Source organism: Nyctereutes procyonoides, unplaced genomic scaffold (assembly GCF_905146905.1).
Source record: "Nyctereutes procyonoides isolate TBG_1078 unplaced genomic scaffold, NYPRO_anot_genome, whole genome shotgun sequence".
Lineage (NCBI taxonomy): Eukaryota > Metazoa > Chordata > Mammalia > Carnivora > Canidae > Nyctereutes > Nyctereutes procyonoides.
Genome location: NW_026575133.1, coordinates 56,717,131 through 56,731,108, shown reverse-complemented (window position 1 = coordinate 56,731,108; position 13,978 = coordinate 56,717,131). Strand labels below are relative to the sequence as shown.

Here is a 13,978-nt window from a genome sequence, read left to right as displayed (position 1 = left end):
AAAGGAGTTTTGATCCTGAGATGGGTGCCGTACAGCTGTACTTGTCGAACTTTCTCAAGTTGCAGCTTTTCCCATTTAGGTCAGCCACGTACTTGTGCATATTTTAAAACAGAAATACATACCATGTATGTTTTTATAATTTTCAACACTGGTCTTGTTTCCACATAGAGTTGTTTATTTCCCTCTTGTTTGTTATTTTTATTTTTAGCCTCTTGTTTTTTAAAAACATGTTTATTTTTTTCCAGATTGTCATCAATAAAAATGATATTTTATAGTTAGATGACATTTTTTTCTTCAAAATTTTTTCCCTTTTCTTTTTTCTTCCATACTCTTCTTATATTTTAGCCTAGAAATAAAACATTAACAAGTTACAAAAAAGCAAAGCACTCTCATGTAAGGGGGTCAGCTCTCCTTGGTGGCACTGTATCTTATGATTTGGCAGGAACAAGTGGAATAGACATGAATGAAAACTGAAGAGTGCTTTTGTATACTCGACTCACTTTTTTAGTCAATTGGTTTTCTCTGTTTTTATGGCAAGATTTCCACATAACGAAGAAGAAGTGATAAATGTAATGACATATTACTGAGATTGCTGTCATGGTGAAGGATGCTGACCATTATTCTAAAAGAGGGAGTGAGGAATAGTGTGTGTAATCCAGTGCTATGCTTAACCTAAGTTTAATGACTTTATTAGAGGCCATCAAAAAGTGGTAGTAGGTTGAATTAATTTAAGTGATTTCTGAAGTTGCAATGTCTAAAATCTCTTTAAAGGTCATACGATCTTACTTTAAGCGTGCTGATCCATTCTATGATGAGCAGGAAAATCACAGTCTTATTGGGGTGGCGAATGTTTTCCTCGAGTCACTCTTCTACGATGTGAAGTTACAGTATGCTGTTCCAATTGTCAACCAGAAAGGAGAGGTTAGTTGTCTTTTCATGCCTTGTACTCTTCAGAGAAAAGTTTAAGAAACAGTAGAGTGTTGATAGTATATTGTTGTGACTCTTTGTCATTAATAACAAATGCTATTTATGTGTATTATTAATACATGTTTTTCCATCTTCTTGATGGTGATTATTCCAGTACTTTGAGGAGAAGTAACTGTTAGAACCTAGGCTTCTAAATTGTCATTTACTTTTAACCCAACCATTTGATTCTAAAGCTGAAGAAAGAACAAATCTGAAAAGAATACCTGCTTTTCCTCTGTTGTTATAGGTGGCAGGTCGGCTGCATGTAGAGGTGATGCGAATCAGTGGTGACATTGGGGAAAGAATTGCTGGAGGTGATGACAGCATAGATCTTTCCTGTGAAAAGGAAACCCAAGAAAACAGACTTGTGTGCATGGTAAGTCCCAGTTTCATTTCGAAGCAGTGGAAGTGTAGCTGATTTGAGGGTTGTAGGTAGTTAGACAATAAATGCTGTTCTTTTTCAAATTTTGAAAGTATCTGTTCCTAAATAAATCTTTAGTATTGGTATTCTAGAGACCATAGTTCATTGTATATACTGTTTTTTTAATATTTAATTTATTTATTCATGAGAGACACACAGAGAGAGGCAGAGAGATAGAGGGAGAAGCAGGCTCCTCCTAGGGAGCCTGATGCGGGACTCGATCCCCAGACCAGGATCACGCCTTGAGCCAAAGGCAGATGCTCAACTGTTGAGCCCTCAGGTGTCCCTGTATATACTGATTTACCACTCAGCTAGGTACTTCCATTGTCTTCCTCTATAAAGCCTGTAGGATAAGTCACTTCTTTTTTCTGGACCATTCTGCTCCAAAGTTAATATGGATGTTTGTTTGTCTGAACTTCTCTGCAGAGAAACAGTTTTTTTTTTCACATAAATTTCCTCCTCCTATTAGACCTCTTGACTTCTGCTATGCTTGAGATTTATCCTAGCCCGATTCTGTTCACACTGTTTTTCCACGTTTTTTTTTGTTGTTGTTGTTTCTCGTTACCAATGTGCGTTTGCGTATGCTATTCCAGCATGTGCTGACCTCAAATCCTACTCTTTCTAACCTTCCAAGGTGTGCCATTCATGAATACTGTTGAGTATTATGTGTCAGACATCGTGCTGGGAATATAACGATGAAAAAGGCAGGACTTCTTTTCTTAAGGAACAACCTATGTAGTTTGTGTGTATGTGTAAGGGGGACACACAAGTGAACAGAAGACTCCCAATATCATGTGACCCAAGTGCTCTGAGAGAGGTAGACAAGATATGTTTTGGGACATAGAGGAGAGATAATTAACTCAGAGTAAAGTCTGAGGAAAAATTCTGGAAACAAGACTCAGAGTGAACCTGAAGGAGAGCATGTTCTGTAACTCTTTCTCCATGAGGTGCTTTATTTTTTTCATGGATAATTGCTAGGTAAATTTTAAGTAGGTCATTATATTCCTGAACTCCTATCCAATTGGTGTAGTCAGTGCCACCTCTGTTACTCATTATGACAATGAAAAAAAAATCCTCTCATACATTTCTAAATATACCCTAGCTGGGCCTTTGTGCCATTGGTTGAGAATCACTGGAGGAACCAGTTAAAAGGTTTTTGAGGAAGAGAAATCCATGAGGGTCATAGGAACAGTGTACAAGTGAGAAGAGGGCGATTAAAAAGTACAGTGAAAAAAATCCTAAACTTAACTCTAATTTCATAATCCATCTCAGTCCAGTCCTGTGTCTCAGTAAATATTTCTAGAATGGAGTTAATACCAAAAGGAGTGAGGCAAGCTATGCGCAAGCTGTAGCTATTAGAGATGGCTTCCTTTCTATGGGTCTTTGCTTGCATATATTAAGGCCTCAGATGTTTAAGGCAGATACTTCAGAATGGGGGGGGGAATTCTTAATTCATTAAAAGGTGAATCCTTCATTGTGTTATCCATGATTCTAGAACATTTTTTTCTGAGATGATATGATTCGCAATGTTGGAACATAGACTTGATGACATTCCATAACAGCCCATTTAAAAGATGTTAGACTAGTAAATGCAGCTGTGTGAAAGTTTACATTAGTACAAGGATACTGTCTCACTTGGAAAAATCATCGCTGAAAAAAGTAGTAGTATATCCTGGATAACATAAGCTTAAAAAAAAAAAAGTTAGGGATATGTGGGTGGCTTAGCAGTTGAGCATCTGCCTTTAGCTCAGGGTGTGATCCCAGAGTCCGGGGATTAAGTCCCATGTCATGCTTCCTCCATGGAGCATCCTTATCCCTCTGCCTGTGTTTCTGCCTCTCTCTTTCATGAATAAATGAATAAAATCTTTAAAAAATAAAAATAAAAAAGATGACAAAAAATAAAGTTAAATATCTTTAAGTTTTTTTAATGGAAGATATCAAACATAGACAAAGTAGTGAGAAAAGTGTTATTAATCCCCACCCACCTTCCCTCAGAATTATCAACTCATGGTCAGTCTTATTTCACTCATCCACTTAAGCCACTCTGTACTATCCCCTTCCCATGAATTATTTTGAAGCTATTCCAGACATCATATTTCATCTATACTAGTTTAGTATGTATCTCCAAAAGAAGAGTACTTTAAAAAAGCCATTATATCATAATCAAAAATTAATACTTTCTTGAGATACCCAGTTTCCTTGATTGTCTTGTTTGAGGTGTCTGTTAAATCTATCTTAATCTTTAGGTGCTGGCACTTGTGCTTGCTTGCTTCCTTTCTCTCATTCTCTCTTTTTCTCTTACCCTACAGTTTATCTATGGTAGAAATTGGATTGTTGTCTTGTATTTTCTCATAATCTGGATTTTGCTGATTGGTATTATTTAATGGGTTAAGATGTATTTGCTGTAAATTGGTAATTAGACATGAAGATGTTAAATGGGGAAGGAGAATAGCAAGGACATTTTATAGGTGGTGGGGTGTTCTTCCATCAGAAGGCTTTCTTTTGGGGATGTTAGCAATTACTGGTGATTATTACCTAGATATTTCATTAGGAGTTAGAAAAGAATGATACTATAATTCTGTCACCCCTCATTTATTAGCTAGAATTCTTTTCTAGAGAGAATTTTCCTATTAAATCAAGTATTTTGCTCTTCAGAGATATGTATAGGAAAGGCAGGGTAAATACTCCATTCTATTCTCCTTTTAAAAAAATCTCATTTTCAGAAAAATTAATTGGTTTTCCTTCTAATATACAAAAGTAACCAGTGAGATTTTACTTTATTTTTAGTCCAAATATCATTATGAGCTCTTCAATTTAGATATATTTGCTATGTTTCAATCCATTGTATTTATTACCTATATTGAACCTCAGATGATCCCATCTTTGACCCATGTGCTTCTCTTCAGTTGTCTTGGAGTCCTTTTGACACAACCCTAACCCATGGTCATAGACTATGCTAGCTTTCTTGCTTTTTGGTATGATGATATTCTAGTCCCATCATGGGCATTTCCTATTCCAGACCTGGAATCAGCCATTTCTCTAAGGAATCTGGTTCCTTTCAGTGGGGAGTGCTTTTTAGAGACTATATTCTAACCATGTAATAGTCTTCGTGTAAAAGGAAGAAGATAGACTATATGACAAAAATATTGATGGAAAAAATGAAATCAGTCTGGGACACTTAACAATAATAGGTGATAATTTATCACCAGCTTATAAAAGCAGTCTGGATTGTTTTTTTTTTGTGATGAAAAATAAGTATGTGCATATTAAATATTGATATCTTTAAATATCTTTACATTAAATTAAATTAGTATGTTTTAAAACCCCAAACAGCATGTCTTCTGACATTCTTGGGCTTTATATTGAGCAGTGGCAAGTCAAAGTCTATGGTATTCTGACACCTTGTGGTGATTTTGATTTCTGTATGCAGAAACTTAAAAAACAAAAAACAAAAACTATGTTCTGGGTATGAGGCTATTCCTCATTCCTGATATTCTTCATTCCTGGCAGTCTTATTCCTGATAAGTTGCCTGTAGAATATAGGTCAGCATATAAAATCTTATAATGTATTTCGATCTTAAAATTGAGATTGATTTTTAAGAAAAAATATTGGCTTTCTGATGGAATTTAATCACAGAGAAGTATGTATCAAACATCTGTCCATTCAGTACTTGGATGTGATTTTGTTCATTTCATTTTACTTGTACAGTCATTCCTCACACCAGCATCATTCCTCACACTACATCATCATTAGGTAGGTAGCTATCCTGTTTCACATAGGCGAAATCTCAGCCTAAGAAAACTAAGAATTTAATCTGCTCAAAAACAGAAGCTAATATGTGACAGAGAGTTTTATTTAGATCTTTGTTCTACAAAAATCTTGTAATCTTCTCAAATATCACATTGTCTCACCTTGAAGAATATACTAAAAAATTTTAAAAACTTAATGAAAAAAAGTGGTGGTTTTTAAAATTTAACAAAAAATTAATTGTCAAACACTGATTGCTCACTCTTTTGGGTTTGGACAAATAATTGCATTAGTCAATCTGTCGTTTTGTAGCCTTTCAGAGAATTGATATCTAAATGTTTCAAACTCTTGTTGCCATTGTAGGGAAAAATGAACAGTAATAGGATTTCTCAACAATTGCCTACCCATTATATAAGTGCCTGGTATAGAAGAAAATAGTCATCTGCTTTGCACGATATTCTGTGTTATTATTAATGCACCCTAAAACGTTAAGACAATTATATTTGTGGTTGTTGAACTACATCAGCTTTGGCCACATATTCAAGTTTATTTTTGTTAAATTTATTTACTGGATGCATAGCACATCATGCAACATGCAGGAAGTGACCAAGTGAAAAACATAATAAATGATCAGTGCTCAATCATATGAAAATCAGCCCAGTCAATTCTAAAATTAGAATTTAGTTTTGCTTAATTAATTTTAGAATTTAGTTTCCTTTATAGTTGGAGGAGTTTTAGAATGTCACAACTTATCACAAAAATCCCAACTTAAAAATCAACCTATCACTGCTGACCAAAAGAAATATTTAGAATATTTGACTGCTTTAAATCCATTATGGGCATTTATTCCTGGTGCATTTGGGTCTGATTAGACATATATTTCTAACTGCATGTTGTTATCACAAAATTCTACACTCCTGAAGCCCAGGATGCATTTTCTTTGATTCATCTCCCCTAAGTCCACATAGAAAAGGCATTCAGTAAGAGTTGGTACAGAGATCATCAACATTCACTATCTTTAATCTCCTCCTTTTGTCCCTCCATATCTTCAAAGTATACCTTCCTAATGCCTTTAAAATTTTCCAAAAAATTCTCTAGTACCATGTAATATTCTACTCAAGAACCTTGTTATTTTTTTATCCTTCAAAACATCAAATAAATGTTTTTTGCCCTTTACTGAATGTTCCTTATTGGCACCTATGCTGATTTCATTCTTCATTTATCATTCCTAACAATCTTATGTTGTTGGGACCTGTCCATAGTTAGCTGAATTCATATCATTGAATGGTGTTGATGGTTGAGAACTTTTATTTTTTTGAGCCAATTATTACTATTATTATTATTATTATTATTATATGATGATCATAATGATGTTGTAAGAAACTAGAATTGGCCTCTAAATGCTTGAAAATATCCCGAGTTTATATAGTCAAGGTCATTGTTACCCTGTGTCAACCTCTTACTAAACACGACAGTTCTTGTCAGCATTGCGCAGTTGAGGAAATACTGCCCCAGAGTGAAGGGGATTTGGTCAACAAAAACCAGTAGTAACACAGCCAAGACTGGGACCCATATCTGATTCAAGGTACTTATTATTGCACCTTTTCTGAGTTAAAAACAGAGCCTCACTTTTCCTTCAGGTTAAAATACTCCAGGCCACTGGGTTGCCACAGCATCTGTCCCACTTTGTGTTCTGCAAATACAGCTTCTGGGATCAGCAGGAGCCAGTAACTGTTGCACCTGAAGTGGATACCTCCTCCTCCTCTCCTGTCAGCAAGGAGCCTCAGTGCATGGTTGTCTTTGATCACTGCAATGTAAGTTGGTTTTCCAGACATGGTTAACATTTGATTACTTAGGTAAAAACAGGACTGACTGTAAAATGAGCATTATTTTGTTGAGTAATATGGTATCAACATAGATCTTGAATCAGAATTTCTTAGAGTGTGGTTGGAGTCAAAAACTGAAATGTCATCAATACACTAGTGGTACACCTTAAATTAGCACAGTGTTATATGTCATCTGTATCTCAGTAAAGCTGGGTGGGGGGGTGGAACACTAAAGTGTCAGTGCTCCTTAACTCCTCCACAATAAAAATTTACTTTTATGTCAATATATATACAGCTGACCCTTGCACAACACAGGTTGTAAATGCATTTTCTTTTCCTTTTGGTTTCCTTTAAAAAAAATATTTTACTTATTTTTAATTGACTAGTTTTTTAGGGAGGGAGGGGCAGAGGGTGAGAGAATCAAGCAGGTTCCATGAGGAGCCCAGAACCTGATGTGAGGCTCAGTCTCACAACTTTGAGATCATGACCTGAGCCAAAATGAAGGGTCAGATGCTTAATCTACTAAGCCACATAGGTGCCCCCCTTTTGGTTTTCTTTTTTTTTTCTTTTTCTTTTTCTTTTTTTTTTTGGTTTTCTTAATAATGTTTCCTTTTCCCTAGCTTACTTTATTGTAAGAATACAGTACATAATATACATGACATATAAAATATGTGTTAATCAACTGTTTATGTTATTGGAAAGACTTTCTGGTCAATATAGGCTATTAGTAGTTAAGTTTTTAGGGAGTCAAAGTTAGTGTGTGGATTTTTGACTCCGTGGGGGTTTGGTACCTGTTATCCCCATGTTGTTCAAGGGTCAACTATATATATGTGTGTGTGTGTGTGTGTGTGTGTATACACACACTCAAAGGAATCCATGTTTTGTATAAGATTATTGGAGAAATTGTCATCTAAAAAGTTTAGGAAACTAGTGTTTTAGAGAAAGTGAAGATAGGAAAGAGACAAAAAATGAACTTTATTGAACACTTAATGCTCTACTAAGGACTTTGTTATTCTTTCACTTAATCTTTACCACAGTTGTATTCAATGATAGTATTTTTTTATTTTTAGCAGAAGCAGCTAGTTCAGAGAGGTCCATTTTCCCATGACTAGTAATTAAAAGAGTCAGGATGGTCAGACTCTAGATTTTTTGTTTCTACTATACCATAGTTGATCCATCTCAAGTTTTTTGAGGGAGAGGTCTCTTTATAATCTCTTTTAAACGTAGAAATACCTTTAGTGTGTTAAAGATTGAGAGAGAGAAAGAAAGTGTATATTCTATGACTTTTTACAATAAACTGTTTTGGAGCTTAATGATTACTATAAAATGCTGTCATGTGTATCTTGTAAAGATGGACAGATTAAGAGAATTTTTAAAAATTAGATTTTTTTGTATTGATGATCATTATTTATTTCCTTACTCTATTAACGGAGATAATTAGCTTCCTAAAAGCTAGAAAAAATTGTTGTTCTAACACACTGCTCCCTTATTGCTTCTAATAACTTTTATATCAAGACATTGTAGATCATTGTTGGAATTCTTTTTTTTTAAGATTTTATTTATTTATTCATGAGAGAGAGAGAGAGAGAGAGAGAGAGAGAGAGAGAATGGCAGAGACACAGGCAGAGGGAGAAGCAGGCTCCATGCAGGGAGCCCGACATGGGACTTGATCCTGGGTCTTCAAGATCAGGCCCTGGGCCGAAGGCAGCGCTAAACTGCTGAGCCACCCAGGCTGCCCTGGAATTCTTAATATAATTATTTATGCCTTAAAAATGGCTTCCCAAATATTGCTAACAAAATAAAACACAATACTGGTTTTTCATAATAGATTTTCAAGGCGAAAAGTATTTTAAAAAATCAGAGTTAGACTTATGTTTAAAGTCAAGAACCTTAGACCATCTGAGCATTCATTATGCATGTTAGATGATAGTTCTGTTCTATAATTAAAACATTTTTTTTCATTTCTCTTCTCCATGATGAAGTAGCTATATGATGGTGGATATAAGTAATCATAAAGTTACCAGAAAGTATTTCCTTTCTATAATTACTTTTTTTTTTTCAGGAGTTTTCTGTTAACATTACCGAAGACTTCATTGAGCATCTTTCAGAAGGAGCATTGGCAATTGAAGTATATGGCCATAAGATGAATGATCCTCGGAAAAACCCAGCCCTGTGGGATTTGGGGATTATTCAAGCAAAAACACGTAGTCTTCGGGATAGGTGAATTTTAGATATCCTTCTGGTTCCATATATTATTTTATTTATTTATTTTTTAAAAAGATTTTATTTATTTATTCATCACACACACACACACACACACACACACACACACACACACACACACACACAGAGGCAGAGACACAGGCAGAGAGAGAAGCAGGCTCCACACAGGGAGCCCGATATGGGACTCAATATGGGACTCGATCCCGGATTCCAGGATCAGACCCTGGGCTGAAGGTGGCGCTAAACCGCTGAGCCACCCGGGCTGCCTATTTTATTTTATTTTATTTTTAAAGATTTTATTTATGTATTTGAGAGAGAGACAGAGATAGAGAGAGCATGAGCTGAGAAGGAGAGGGAAAAGCAGGCTGCTTAGTAGGGAATCTGACATGAGGCTTGATCCCAGCACCCTGGGATCATGACCTGAGCTAAAGACAGATGCTTAACCAACTGAGCCACCCCAATCCCCCTTCCATTTGTAATTTTAAAGAATTGCTAGAGATTAATACTGCCATTTATAAAGATAACCCTTTCCTGTGCATTATCAGTATCCCAGGGATAGATACTATTGTTTCCAGGGTATTTATAGCACATTTAAACTTCTTGGAGGAGTGAACTTTGAAGAGTGATGGAAGAGAAGTTAGTTAAGAATGAAGAATGAATGAATTTTTGGAGAATAGTTGCTTATTATTCTGAATTCTAATTAATCAACTGTAGGGAGGATGGATCAAGATATACTCTAGAATTCAGGTTTTACTTATTTTGACTTTAGCACAAAGTTCTTTTGAAATGCCATCAATCATGGAAGGAGGCAGGCTTATTTGTTGACCAGGATTATAAAAAGAAGAGTTAAAAGGGAATGACTGAAAGAGCATGGTTTGTGCTTTCCATCTTATTATAGAAGAGAACCAGATGTTCTTTTTTTTGCATTTAGAATGTTTCAGTAGATCCTAAACTAGACATTGAGTTTTTTTCTTGATTCTGTTATTAATCTGAGTAAAGATGTTTGTCAAGTTACAAAATCAAGCGTATATATCACTACCTTTATCTATGAAAAGATAATCACTGTACTTGCTTTTGGGCCTCTGATTACCATATTTGAACCACTTTGAATAGATTGGTGAATAGATTGGTGATTATCATACCTTTTTAAATGAGATGAAGGAACCATTTCAGTTCTGATGTTAAATTTGTTTTGTTTTGCTTTTAATTATATTTGCTAGTATGTATTTGTATATTAACTCACTGAACTATAGGTCATTCTATTGAATTATTCTGTTTTGACCTCATTATCATTGTTAGTTCTCATGTGAAGGATCCTAAGCTGCCTGTATTGAAATAGAAATGTATGATTTTCCAAGAACTTCAACTATTTCCTAGATGGAGTGAAGTTACCAGAAAAGTGGAATTCTGGGTCCAGATCTTGGAACAGAATGAGAATGGCGAATACTGCCCTGTGGAAGTAATTTCTGCAAAGGATGTGCCAACAGGAGGAATCTTTCAACTCCGGCAGGTAACAAGATTGTGAAAGTTATCATTTTGAATGTTAACATTAAATTCTTTGGCACTGTAAAGCTTAATATTGGATTCCTATTAGCAGAAATGTCGGATTGGTGATAATGAAATCTAGACTAGCCAAGTCCATATTTTGTATTAAAATTGCCTCCTATTTCATGTCTGTTTTCTTTCATTTTAAAAAATATTACTAATTATATTATTTTAAAACCAACTTCTTTTAGGTTTAAGTAAACAAAAAGATAAGCTTTAAAAGATGACTCAGTATTCAATTGCAGGAAACAATGGAAACATATCAAGCAGCATTAGAATATTTCTAAAGATTCTCTAAGGAGAAACAATGTGACATGGCAGAAGGAACAACACTTCACAGTCTAGTAACATGCTAGGGTTCAGTTTTGATCTCCCCTGGCTTAGCCCTAAATCTGCGACCAAATTCGGTAACCTCTCAGAACCTTTCCTTAGAAATAAAGTGGAGGTGTGATGATAACATCAACTTTGTATGACTAGTATGAGGTTAGAGGTACCATATATGAAGCACAGTGCTTGGTACTTGGGAGGTGAAAGGGCTCTTTTCCTCCTAATACCAGTCAGTTCTCTGATTCTCTGCAGGCATCAACTGAGTGTCCTGCAGTTCAATTTGGTTTAGACCCTAGCCACCCGAAGTTAGTGTCAGATACCACAGGTGTAAGGGCTCAGATTTAAGCATAAGGTTGCCCTTACTTCAGATGCCAGTTCCAAGTATTGGGTTCTCAGTTCTTTCCAACTTGGCTGCAAAGTTAGGAGTTTGCCCAACTCTTCTCCCCTTTACTTACTATTTCTAGTTTTTTTAAAAATAAAGGATACGACTCAAGAATAATAGACCAATGGAGGAGATTTGTGGGACAAAGTATAGTAGGAGGGATAAAGAGCTTGCATGTCCTCTCTGGATGTTCATTGGATGTTTATTATGTTTCATAACTGTTGAAAGCATTGGCCATGGGTGAGTAACTCAATCTCCATCCCTTCTCTGTACAGAGGTTTTGGGATGGGGCTGACAGTTCGAAACCTCTTCTTTTTCTTCTTCTTCTTCTTCTTCTTCTTCTTCTTCTTCTTCTTCTTCTTCTTCTTCTTCTTCTTTTTTTAAGGATTTTATTTATTTGAGAGAGAGACAGAGAGAGCTTGAGCAAGGGGAGTGGCAGAGGGAGAAGGAAAAGCAGCTTCTTGCTGAGCCCGACATGGAGATTGATCCCAGGACCCTGAGATATTGTGACCTGAGCCAAAGGCAGATGCTTACCCAGCTGAGCCACTCAGGCACCTCCCCACCCCCCGCCCTGTTCCAAACTTCTAATCAAGGCTTGTTTTTGTTTTGTTTTGTTTTGTTTCTGGCTACCAGCTCCCTTCCTGAAGCTATCTAGGGGCCTACCAAGAATTGCCAGGTTAAAAGTTCCATCATTAAAAGACGCACCTATAATCATTATCACATAAGAAGTTTTGAGTTTTAGGAGCTCTCTGTCAGGATCTGAAGACAAAGACCAAATGTCTTCTATAATACTATGGGAGGTGTTAAATAAATGCAGCTGAGGGGGTGTGCATAGGTGGCTCAGCGGTTGAGCATCTGCCTTTGGCTCAGGGTGTGATCCCAAGGTCCTGGGATCAAGTCCTATATCAGGCTTCCTGCAGGGAACCTGCTTCTCCCTCTGCCTGTATCTCTGCCTCTCTCTCTCTGTGTCTCTCATGAATAAATAGATAAAATCTTAAAAAAAAATAAATGCAGCTGAGTAGATATGAATACCTGCCAGAAATCAATGTAGCAGAGAAATATGTGGGAATTGTCACTTAACCCTAGGCAGATTATAATCTGTAAAGTTTCTATGCCACCAGCTAAAGAGAAATTATCTTAATAGAATTTACATAGAAGATTTGGAAAAACTCTTTTTTTGCTATACTTTACATTAATTCGACATTTAGTAGAATATTGTCTCCTATGATAGTTTCTATAATTTAGAACAATGGTAAACTATTAGAATAGTTCTTAAAAATGAATGTTGAGGGAATCCCTGGGTGGCGCAGTGGTTTGGCGCCTGCCTTTGGCCCAGGGCGCGATCTTGGAGACCCGGGATCGAATCCCACATCGGGCTCCCGGTGCATGGAGCCTGCTTCTCCCTCTGCCTGTGTCTCTGCCTCTCTCTCTCTCTCTCTGTGACTATCATAAATAAATAAATAAATAAATAAATTAAAAAAAAATGAATGTTGAAATCATTCAAAGCAGAATGTGAGAAAAGATTAAAGGGAAAAGAAATTTTGCTTAAAAAGTTTGCTCAAATATTTAAGTTTCTGAATGTTTTAGTAGGAAGGTGATAAGCACTTGTTCTCTGACCCCAGCAAATAAATTCTAGCAAATTCATTCATGTATGGGCAAAGAACTAAAATCAAAAGGAAATTAGCTTAAATTATAGCATCAGATATATACATAAAATAGGACTCTTAAGGGTGTGAAGAACATCTTTTTCTGAACATCTGTTGAAGCTATATATATAATATATCTATCTATCTGTCTTCTTTGGATGCCTCAGAAATTCGTTGCCTGGAAGGCAAGACCAGATAATTTTCTGTGGTTAGTATAAATAGAATATATAAGTATTTGTCATATTTCTGACAGCCTTTACTACTCAAAGTGTTCAAAGATGCATTGAGTTCATCAGGAAAGGTTTTTTGAAAGATGTGAGTCTTAATCTGGGTGCTGAAGCAATAATGCAAAAGCTTTTTTTCATACATAAACAGCAACAATAAAGTTATAGTAGTTGGAATTAGGTAAGTTTGGGGAGAAAATAACATGTAGCAGTAATCTGGAAAGCAGTAACAGGTTATAGAAGCATATGTGGCTAGTTCATAGAATGACTTGGATGGTAGGCTCATTTGAATTTAATGTATTTCAAAACCAGAACCTACTGTTCTTGAACAGGAAAACAGCAGAGGAGAACTGATTATGTTAACCATCTGAAATTGCTGGTTTTGTGGTTAACAAATGCTCAAATATTAGTAGTTACAGGAAGTTCAGTTCATTAGTTTAAAGTGTACTGTTTAAAGCTTTTTCTGTGGCACAGTGAGCTGTTCCTGGATCTTGCCTACCTTGAACCCCCAACCCCCCAGTGCCTGTACTTCCCCCTTCCAGTGTGGATGCACACAGGGAGTAGGCTACTTTCTGTTTTAGGCAAAGTAAACAAACAAAATGTAGCTAATTGAAATGACTAAACCGTTTTAGACAATTAAAATGTTTCCTGAGGTACTCTTTCCACAAAA

The 13,978-nt window shown here is 36.0% G+C and overlaps 1 protein-coding gene across 1 annotated transcript in view; it reads left to right on the top strand.

Moving 5' to 3' along the window:
- Nucleotides 1–13,978, top strand: part of KIF13B (kinesin family member 13B) — a 198,512-nt gene that overhangs the window by 117,596 nt on the left and 66,938 nt on the right. Inside the window, exons 20-24 of the mRNA XM_055346192.1 lie at nucleotides 772–921; nucleotides 1,214–1,342; nucleotides 6,776–6,949; nucleotides 9,024–9,181; nucleotides 10,562–10,694. Of these exons, the coding sequence (XP_055202167.1) occupies nucleotides 772–921; nucleotides 1,214–1,342; nucleotides 6,776–6,949; nucleotides 9,024–9,181; nucleotides 10,562–10,694 (744 nt within the window). The remainder of the gene's footprint in view (nucleotides 1–771; nucleotides 922–1,213; nucleotides 1,343–6,775; nucleotides 6,950–9,023; nucleotides 9,182–10,561; nucleotides 10,695–13,978) is intronic.